We start from the raw sequence: 10,712 nt of genomic DNA, 5'->3' as shown, positions 1-10,712 counted from the left end.
ACGACCGCTAATTTGATGCCAGCTCCAACAACGTTGTTTTGAACTAAGGCATTTTCACCATATTATTCCTTATAATAATCTTAACACACGCCTATGAATTCCATAAGGTAAACTTATTAAATTCATGTACTGTTTATGAAATACATAAGCGTCTTATGGAATTAAAATTGTGCAGGTTCATAAGTAGTAATTTATGAAAATCTTCTTCCTTCGTGGATGGACCTTTAGTTGATTTCGCAAAATCCGGCTCGAAGGACCAATGATTTAGAATCTCGTCCTTTCCTTCTTCGATTTAATTAGTGAACTGTATCCTGGGGAAATTCCGATTGTGGTTTCCTGATGGTGGCGAACTTCTTAGGTAGATTATGATCCCGGTGGAAGGCATGGATTACAGGGATATTGTGTACAAATAACGAAAAACACCAGCCATATACAGATAATACACTTTACATTTTCACAGTATATTTTTACATACAATACACTACACATAATTTTAACACAACTTATACAATAAACTTTACATACATTTACTAGGCTGCTGCGATCGAGCAGCTTCTTCGCCCAATATGCAATGGTTGCACCTATCTCAACTTTGCTCCTATTCCGGGGGCTCCAGGGGTTGAAGTTCAGCAAAAGTGGTGCGCCAGGTCTTCGTTTCCTCTGCTTCCGTCGTCGAGAGATTATCCATCCAGTCCTACCAATGATTGCAATTCAGCTGCATTTGTTTACTCGTACTGGTTCAGATGTATGAGTAGACCGATAACATTTCTCGGCCAGCTGGGAATCATACTTTATGTTGCGTTTACATCAGTACAGTGAACCGGCGATTTCTTCTCAGTAGGGAAAAACGGTGTAGCGGTCGAGGGGTGCATAAATGGTTTCGGGGTGAAGTAGTACACTCGCAAACAGTTATTGAAAAGTTAATGTGGCGCCCTCCATTCGGTGATGTGTTCGGTAACTGGGCTGTAGTTTTGTGCTCGAAACGTTATTAACCTCACGGTTTTAAATTACGTTACGGTAGATGCAAAATTTTTGACATAGGACTACGTCTTTGTTTTCGATATAGGGGTGCACGTTGCAAATTCTACAAAAATGGTATGTAACGAAAAGTGGTCCAATTTTAAACGCAAATTTTCAACTTTTTTGCGCATATCGCCCCGAAATACTTCTAAGAATAGATTCCAATAGATAAACCCAAAAATTTTTGATATCATGGCACTAAAAATTTGAATAATGAACAACCTAGTCAAAATATCGCGCATTTACACACAGAAGATAGCGCTTCCCTAGTCCAGCACGACAAATTTGTGTACCTAGCGCGCTACGCTTCTATGAATGACGTCATCATCGACTATTTAAACGGACGGAATTCGCCGAAAACGCTCAGTTCCCTGTTGAGCGGCAGGCGAAGCAGGTCACTGCGCTGTGTGCTTTCACAACCAGTGTAGCTGAGTTAGAAGTCCGTTACACTGCCTGTGGAGGTACGCTACCCAGTCAATGCGAATGAGCTTGCCCGTTCAAACACTATGCTATCTTTTGTGTTGTGCTCGTTTCCAGCACACTTTTATGTATAATTATTCGTACACAAAATAGTTTGTACATGCAAACGCGGTTAACATAGTGTCGTGGTATTAGTTGTCTCTTTCGCTCTACCCATCATCATCAGCGTTCATTCATTTTGCTTTGTGCGGTTGGGTTTGAGGCGAATGTGTAGGTAGGTAGATCTAATTTGTTACTAAATAGCACAACGAAATTTTATTATTTACGTTCGATCAATTCATTGATTCATTTCCCTTATCACATGATTCATTTCCTATAGTATTTTGATTCTACTAATAGGTACATACTACAAACCCTATTTATGAATGAATACACTGCCACTTGAAAAACCGTTGCAAAAACGCATCTTGTCCATATATAAAATTGTTTTCGATTCTTGTATATTTATAGTTTCGATATATGATTAAGACCACTGCATTCGCTATATTTGTATGCGTACTTTAGGAAAGTTACAATAATGGCAAACTATAACTAGAATGCTTGGTCTATACATGAAATGTGATTGGATTGTCTAAAATTTGATTTTTCTTCATTGGTCCGGGTTTTTTACCACACACAATCGAAAAGTTTTTACAAGTTAATCTTATGGTATAAAGATTTAGTTTAAGATATTAGTTGGTCACAGTTTTCTATCTTCTTTCTTCAGATCTTCTTAAATAAGTTTAATCGGATTCGATAACCTACTACAAAGGAAATGACCTGATAACCAAGAAGGTTTGGTTCAATATATAACATTCGATGTTGATTGGTTGTGACTAAACCATACGTAAGAAATATGTTTTATTTATTATTACTATAAATGTACTAAGAAAAAAAATATTTAACATTAATCCATTATATCCTAGGAGTATGAAATTTCATACGCAGAACTATCCATCGTTTAACGAGTATTTACTGTAGAATTTTGGCATCTAACTGCTTTATTATTGCACTAACGGGATCTTTACACCTCCTATTTCATTGTTAAAAAAGACTACTGCCATTTTTTGTAATTTTATTTACATTTTTGAACCGTCCATAGTAGGGGCAAATGGCGGCTGAAAAGTAAGCAATACATTTAGTTAGATTTTATTGTTGGAATTCGTTCTAATAATTTCATTATGTGACAAAACGTTCCCAGAGGTATAAAAGAAGTGTTGTCTATCAGAAAATCCGAAGAAATATGTGAAACAACTTAAAATTTGTTTTTATTTAATCATACGAAATTTTTTCCACGAGATATTTTCATTCTCAGAACCATTTTAAGCGGCGATTTTATTTTTCCCATAATCTTTGATACATTTTTTATGGAATTGAAGATATCACTGCATTTGGTTCACTTTTTGAAACCCCTGGGATATAATGGGTTAAGAAGTATAGTCCTACGTCTACAGCTCGTGCAACCCCATAGGGCGACCCCTTGTAGTTTTTAAATTAAATATATAAAAAATGGAAATTGGAATGGGGTAACGGGCTGTAGAATCGGACTCAATATTTTGGCCGAAAGTTTTCCCTTAAAATTTCTCTCACTTACAAACCTTCATTTATAAACACGTTCGTATAGACCAGTAAAGTTTGAACAAATTACTTCTACATACTTCCTAGGTAAATACGGGTAAAATGGATGGGAATACTATCCCAATATATGCATACCTTTGTGCCTACCTGGGCAAACGCTTCCATTCGAGCTTTCAGTTGTTCCTCAATGTCTGGTACTTTGGAAAGTTGCGCTAATTTTTGCTCGGACAGCTCTAGTTTTTCCTGAATTGCCGAAATTTTTCCTTCGTGTAGCTGTAATCGATACAGATATATAGAATAAATTATGTATACTACAAATTGGCATGTAAGGATACCCTAAGTTGTGCTTCCTTATGTCGAAGTTCTTGTTCTAATTTCTCATTGAGGTCATGCAGAGACGTCGATTCACGCTGTGCATTCAAATAACGCTTCTCTAGAGTTGTTATCCGTTCTTCTTGATCCTCTTTTTGTGCCACATTTTCACGTAGATCTCTTTGTAGTTTGACACATGTCTCTTGTGCCTTGTTAAATTCTTTTTGCGTTTTTGCAAAATTTTCTTCTAGGTCACTTATTTTGCTGTTTAAATCTGAAACTCTTCTTTGCCACTGGGATAATTCAGCAGTCTGAAATAAAGAAATAAAAAAAAACTGTTTTAAATCACTTAGTCACTTTCTCATTCATGAACGCAATGATTTCATGGTTGGTTTTGTGCTTAACATAAGTTTGGAATTGTTTAATACATCGCCATTACCAGAGTTTGAAAATAGTGTTTATTTGCTCAACAAAGAGTTTATCGCACATCTTTTTCTTCCATGTTAGACTGTCCTATCTTTTTACAAACCAAGAAATTGCGAAAAGTTGCATAAAATTTCCAACTTTGCGATAACTTAAGTACAGGGAAAAGTCAATGTCTTATGTTATAGCAGTTCAGTTTTCGCCCGGATGTGCCCTGTTATATTAAAATGTCGCAAATTAGTTTCCGTCAAATTTGTATTTTTTCGGAAAACACGTCTTTTCTTTTTTCTAGGTGAAATATCTTCTATTTCTGGTTTTCGAAAGGAAAACTTCAGGTTCTGAATATTGTAAAGAGGACCTATGAAATAGAATCCAAACTAATGTAAGATTTTTGGAAATGTTGTTAGAGAAACTTTTTCGGTCATGTGTAATCTAGATCAAATAATGACGCCAGCAAATTCAAGAAACTTGGTATTAGTTTGAAGAATTTACATATCTATTGGAGTAAATTATTTTTAATTCCTATGGTTTTGTACGGCCTCTTGCACCGTTTTCATGTGCCGCACGAAGGAGTTACCTAATTGCCGTGATCCGCCGAAGATTGTTGAGCGTTCTTTTCATTCACATTTATTCGCGGAGAACTTAGTCGAGTGCATGCTAAACGACGCTGATTTTTTTTTCGTTCGTGGATGTACATATCGTACATTCTTACACTCACACATTCGTATCACGTTATTCCGATTCAACCATCAGAAAATAGTGAGCTCGCTCGCTCAATCGCGATTCTTACATGAACAACGCACGCTTCGGAGCTAACGAAATAACGCGATGCTAACAACGGCATGTCGCTACCCGATCCGAGTCTCGGGCGTCTTCCAAGGTTTGATTCTCGCTCATTATATGTATATACTATCGTGTCGGTTCACATTGTGTTTTTTCGTGCGTACATACACAAGTCGTCGCTGTTGTGCTATCTTATGATAAATGCCATTTTGGGGTAAACTGAGTTAGATATGCCACATCACTTCTCTAAAAAACCTCTACAAAATGGCCTTCTCAGAATTTTGACTTGGTTACTAAGATATAACGAGAAACTTGCTGAGAAATTTTTAATTGTTTCCTTCAAATGACTGTGGCTGGGGATTGACTCAGGTTATCTTGATGTTTTAGATATTTTTATCTGTTTTATCAAAAATACACGAATTGTGAGAAAAATGCAGTTTAAGTTTTAAACTGGAAATATGGCATATTTGGCACCACTGTAACCAAAAATAACTATTTTTCCAGATTCCCTGACTCATCTCTTTCAAAATACATCTCACCGATTGTTTATAGACCAAATGAAGCCAAAGATATGAAACAAGTAAATAATTGATGATTTTTTTGTAGGGAAAATTTTCCATGCACGGTTATGACATGTCACACAAATTTTGTCATCAATACACACCTATGACACGTGTGAGTGCGACTATTGTTTACATTTATAGTAAAAACTCGCAACATAGTCAACCGATCTTCGTAATATTTGAGAGATTAATACAGAATAGATAGAAGTATCAATTGTCTTCTTTGAATTGTTTATACCATATCTAAGTTTGAAGATATTTAATCTCAAACTTTAAAAATCGTTTTTCTCGAAATGTGCTAAATGGCGCTTGTCATAAGATAGCACAACAGCGACGAAGTAGGGAAATGAGAACGTTAACTTCGTATATTTGCAACGTATTGGTGTCCATTTATTTATTCATACATAGAACTCAGTGGTATTACGGCCAGACAAGAATGTGAGATAAACGCAAATACAAATACCGAGCATATGACCATCTAAACATCTACACTCTCTAGTCCAACTTTTTTCAAAGTCTATCCATTGCCACTCCATCGCAAAGCATTCGGATTCGTTCTATTCGCCAAGCATTGAAATTCTTTTTAGATTTTTTAAAATCATTTTCACAATCAACCTGCCATTGAATCCTTTATTTTCATTTCCTTTCAACTAACTTATTCGCTTTGCCATCGATAAGTATTCGAACTTTTGTTGTTTTTTTTTATTCTACGATTAGACTTATCCGTCGACGAGCATTCAACGGCAATAAACCGCCCTTCTGTTGACAAGCTTTTGAATTCATTGAATTCCGTCGATGTGTATTTTAATAAAAACTAAAGTGCCCTTCTGTTGGCATGCATTACTACTTGTTATATTTGTTGTGCATATGGTCATAAAAGCACAGAGTGTAAACACTCGCAGATGTGCTCTAAATGCGCAGCAGATCATGTCACGGTAGATTGTGCATCGGAGACGCTATGTTGTGCCAACTGTGTTCAAATGAACAAGGACAGGAAATTAAATTTGGACACAAACCATAGCGCCGGGCAATCTATTCCGATAAAAAGTTAGTGTCGGTTTCTGATGAGACGAAGTCGAAACGCACCCATGTAATAAGTAAGGATTTGTGCCCTTCAAATGCAAAGACCGGTTTTACCAAAAATGCAAAGACCGGTTTTACCAAAAATGTTCGTCCTAGTAAGAAATTTTGGCGTTTACCAATTTTTTCTCCTTAGGGTGCAATATAGCATAGTGCTTTCGCATATGCCTGCTAAGCCAAGACAAGTTTCGGCTTCACTGTGTCTTATCGATATAAACAGAACTTCTGCTCGGACGCGACATCACGTTTGACCAGTCGTTCGATTGAAACACAAAGTGTGTTTTAGTTTCAGGGATTTGCGTCAAGCCAGCGCTAATCTATTCCAACAAAAAGTTAGTGTCGGTTTCTGATGAGACAAAGTCGAAACGCACCCATGTAATAAGTAAGGATTTGTGCCATTCAAGCGCAAAGACCGGTTTTACCAAAAAATTTCGTCCTAGTGAGAAATTTTGGTGCTTACCAATTTTTTTTCTCCTTAGGGTGAAATATAGCATAGTGCTTTCGCATAGGCCTGCTAAGCCAAGACAAGTTTTGGCTTCACTGTGTCTTATCGATATAAACAGAACTTCTGCTCGGACGCGACATCACGTTTGACCAGTCGTTCGATTGAAACAATAAGTGTTTTAATTCTAGGGATTTGCGTCAAGCCGGCGCTAATCTATTCCGACAAAAAGTTAGTGTCGGATTCTGATGAGACGAAGTCGAAACGCACCCATGAAAAAAATCACAGCCTGCTAGCTTACTAGAACGTCAAGACGGGACTTCTGTTATTCCTGGTAAAGCCAAAGAAAGTATATGTCCTTCCGAAGCAACACTTGAAACTGCACCCCCTCAAAGTAATTTTCGGTTCCAGTCTACCGTTGGACGATGTACTTCCGGCCCCGAAGCTAATACTCGTCTAGCAACACGCAATCTCAACTATGACGACCACACGACTGTTTTCCCAGGAGTACATGTCCTCCAGAAGCTACACTTGATACTGCACCCCCTCAAAGTAATTTTCGGTTCCAGTCTACCGTTGTACGATGTACTTCCGGCTCCGAAACTAATACTCATTTAGTAACACGCAATCTCAACCATGATGATCAAACGACTGTTTGCCCAGGTAAAACCAAAGAGGATGTATGTCCTGGCAAAGTTTCAGATTTGCACTGTAATAACACTGTAATTTGTTCAATGATATTATTTGTTTGACTATTTATCGATTAAAATATACCTAACCCAAAGATTCCTTACCAAAGCTCATTAGTTAAATTCGGGGCTTGATAGATTAAAATTCATTCATGAATAGCACGCTCTTGAAAAAAGTTACATTTTCAATGTCACCGTCAACCGTCCGATTGGTTCAGTAGATATTGTTCAGTTATGATGTACACCATGAAACATTTTTTTTCTCACAACGCTCAGAATATACTACCAGAACGTAAGAGGACTACGCATAAAGATCGATGAGTTGTTCGTAGCTGTATCTGACGCAGAACACGATGTCATTATCCTCACAGAAACATGGCTGAACGACGAAATCAACTCGCTGCAGCTGTTCAGACCTAGATGTACGGTCTACCGTAACGATCGTGATCCAATCATTGCTGGTAAGAAAGGGGCGGAGGAGTACTCATTGCTGTTTCTAATCGGTTAGCGTCCAAACAAAGGAATTGTCACAATAATGGTCTAGAGCAACTGTGGGTGAACATTAATACCCATGGTACTAGCACATGTGTGGGCGTAATATATCTCCCTCCAGACTTCGCGGATAACATAAACGTTATTCAGAAGCATATTGACTCCGCACTTGACATTGCCAATTCTCTAGAACCACAAACTTCTCATTTGTTATTTGGAGATTACAAATGAGTGTCGTGACGCCAAGCAGGCGTGCACGACAATGAGTACAATAACTAACAGACGAAATCGCACGTTAGATCTTCTTTTCATAAATGAAGAATCATACATGAGCTGCCATGTATACGAAGTAGATGAGTCACTCGTTGAAGTAGACTCACATCACCCCCTCTCTTTGTTGAGCAGACCTGTCCTCAACAGGTTATCTTTGACGAGATGCTTGAAGATTTGAAGTTCAACTTCTCATAAACCGATTTGCCTAGACTTAACAACGCACTGCAAACTGTTGATTGGGTGACATCGCTCAATAGTGCTATCGATGTAAATTACGCAGTAGAAAAGTTTTCGTGGATCCTCACACAACTGTTTAAAATAAATGTTCCGGCACCGGGTCCTAGACCAAATCACTCTGGTCGGCACTATACAAATCGACGGAATCCCAATACAAAGCGAAGTTCATTCACGCTAGCAACAATTACCAAGCTTATAACCGCTTTCTCTACTCCCGGTAGTGCAACAAACTCAATATGATATTGAGCGAAATCCTGAACGCTTCTGGTCTTTTGTAAATAGCAAACGTAACGATAGCGGGCTTCCTTCTAGCATGACGTTAGCAAACGAAAGTGCTGGCACGACCAACGGCATTTGCAATCTGTTCGCAAAACATTGTTCGAGTGCATTTGAACAGCTCCGACGACTCCAGCACAGGTTGAAACTGGACTTTGCGATGTTTCCAGCAACGTGATAAGCCTTGGTAACATTAGTTTTTGTGATGAAGATATTGTTTCTGTCATTGAAAAGATGAAACCCTCGACATCAGCTGGACCCGATGGAATTCCCGCCATTAACTTAAAAAAATGCGCTCGTGCACTCTCTACTTCTCTAAACCTAATTTTAAATCAATCGTTTTTCTCGAAATTATTATTTTGTCACTTAGTTCGGTCTGACTTAACACCGACCAAGTAGGTACTGACCTTAAAGTGACGTTTGGTCGTGTCGATCACTCGCTCCTACTGGCTAAGATAGAGAAACTGGGAGCTTCACATAACTTTATTAAGCGGCTTAAGTCATATCTTGTTGGTCGCATCCTATCTGTCAAACTGGGAAATAGCGAATCACATAACTTCATAAATCTATCGGGTGTACCCCAAGGTAGCAATCTCGGACCCTTACTGTTCTCCTTGTTCTTCAATGAAGTTTGTAATATCCTTCCACCAGGATGCAAACTCATCTTATTAACTTATCCAACTTATCTTATTTTACCAAACTCAAACTTATTTAGCGGTCTGAATTTGACTTGGCAACTAGATGAGTTCTGTAATTGGTGTACTCGAAATCGGTTGACTCTTAACGTAGTGCTCAGTAATTTCTTTCATGCGCAAAAAAATCCAATTTCGGGAAGTTACACTATTTCTGGAAAATCACTTGAAAGAGATTTAGTTGTCAGGGACCTTAATGTACTGCTGGATACTAAATTGTCGTTCAGAGATCACTACTCCCGCATTATTTCGCAAGCTAATAGAAGTCTTGGTTTTATAATTAGAGTATCCAAAGAGTTTACCGGCCCATACTGTCTAAGAGCATTGTACTTCTCTCTTGTTCGCTCCATCCTCGAAGCTTCGGCTATCATCTGGTGCCCTTATACGGGTATTTGAACTAGCAGGATTGAAACCATACAAGCTAGGTTTATCTGTTATGCTCTTAAATCCCTGTCATGGCGCAACCCGATGGAGTTGCCGCCCTATATTGATCGCTATCGTTTGCTCGACATGGATACCCTTGAAAAAAGGCGAGATATATCCCGAGCCGTTTCCATAGGAAAAGTGTTAACTGGCGAAGCAGATGCTTCATATATACTGTCGCAGATTAATATAAATGTACCCCCTAGAAGTTTAAGATCTTGGGATTTTTTAATACTTGACTATCAAAGTACTGTTTATGTACAGAACGATGTATAGTGTTTTTAATAGAGTTTATGAATATTTTTACTTCTCTTAGTTCATTTAGATATAACTTAGATAATTATTTTGATTTGTTAGATGTACAACTAAATCCCATGCAATGTAGTGTAATGTATTGTAATCAAATGTAATGTTATGTATTGTAAAGAAATCTAATGTAATGTAATGTGCAATATTGTCAAATGTGTTTATATCAAAAGATAATGAGGTTTTTACGCGCATTTGATAGGTCTAATCTTCAAATGAGCTTTTCCTCATTCAACGTTTCATGTAGACCATGAAGGTCAGATGAAAAAAGGGAAATAAATAAATAAATTTTACTTCTCTAACTTCTTCATTGCCCTTGTGTCGGGGAGCATAGCAACAAAACTAAATCGCCTTTCCGTTGACGAGCATTTGCACTCGATCGTTCTTTTAATCCATACTTCTGTATAGATCTTCCGTCGAAAAGCATCAATTCGTCTGATCTTGGACGTCCCGGATTATGATTCCGGGGTTACAATAGTATACCGACGGAATCGGCCAAACATGACCCCATTCGGCACCGATTCCCACTGACCAATAAGGTGAAAAACGGTAATATTTACCAGAAACTGAAAATTGAAACTCTAACAAACAATTTAAGAACCAGTTCATCTAAATTTGGTTGAAAATGTGTTTTAAAACTGAGCTCGAAATCGGGGTCAATATG

At 37.9% G+C, this 10,712-nt stretch overlaps 1 protein-coding gene across 1 annotated transcript in view; it reads right to left on the bottom strand.

Moving 5' to 3' along the window:
• Nucleotides 1-2,402: 2,402 nt before the first annotated feature.
• Nucleotides 2,403-10,712, bottom strand: part of LOC131680263 (liprin-alpha-1-like) — a 516,532-nt gene continuing 508,222 nt past the window's right edge. Inside the window, exons 6-8 of the mRNA XM_058960980.1 lie at nt 3,393-3,680; nt 3,193-3,330; nt 2,403-2,597 (exon numbers count right to left, since the gene is read on the bottom strand). Coding sequence (XP_058816963.1) covers nt 2,559-2,597; nt 3,193-3,330; nt 3,393-3,680 — 465 coding nt within the window. The 3' untranslated portion in view covers nt 2,403-2,558. The remainder of the gene's footprint in view (nt 2,598-3,192; nt 3,331-3,392; nt 3,681-10,712) is intronic.

This window comes from Topomyia yanbarensis, chromosome 2 (assembly GCF_030247195.1).
Source record: "Topomyia yanbarensis strain Yona2022 chromosome 2, ASM3024719v1, whole genome shotgun sequence".
In the NCBI taxonomy this organism is placed as follows: domain Eukaryota; kingdom Metazoa; phylum Arthropoda; class Insecta; order Diptera; family Culicidae; genus Topomyia; species Topomyia yanbarensis.
The sequence above is the reverse complement of the archived record's forward strand: the minus strand, read 5'-3'. Positions and strand labels throughout refer to the sequence as shown.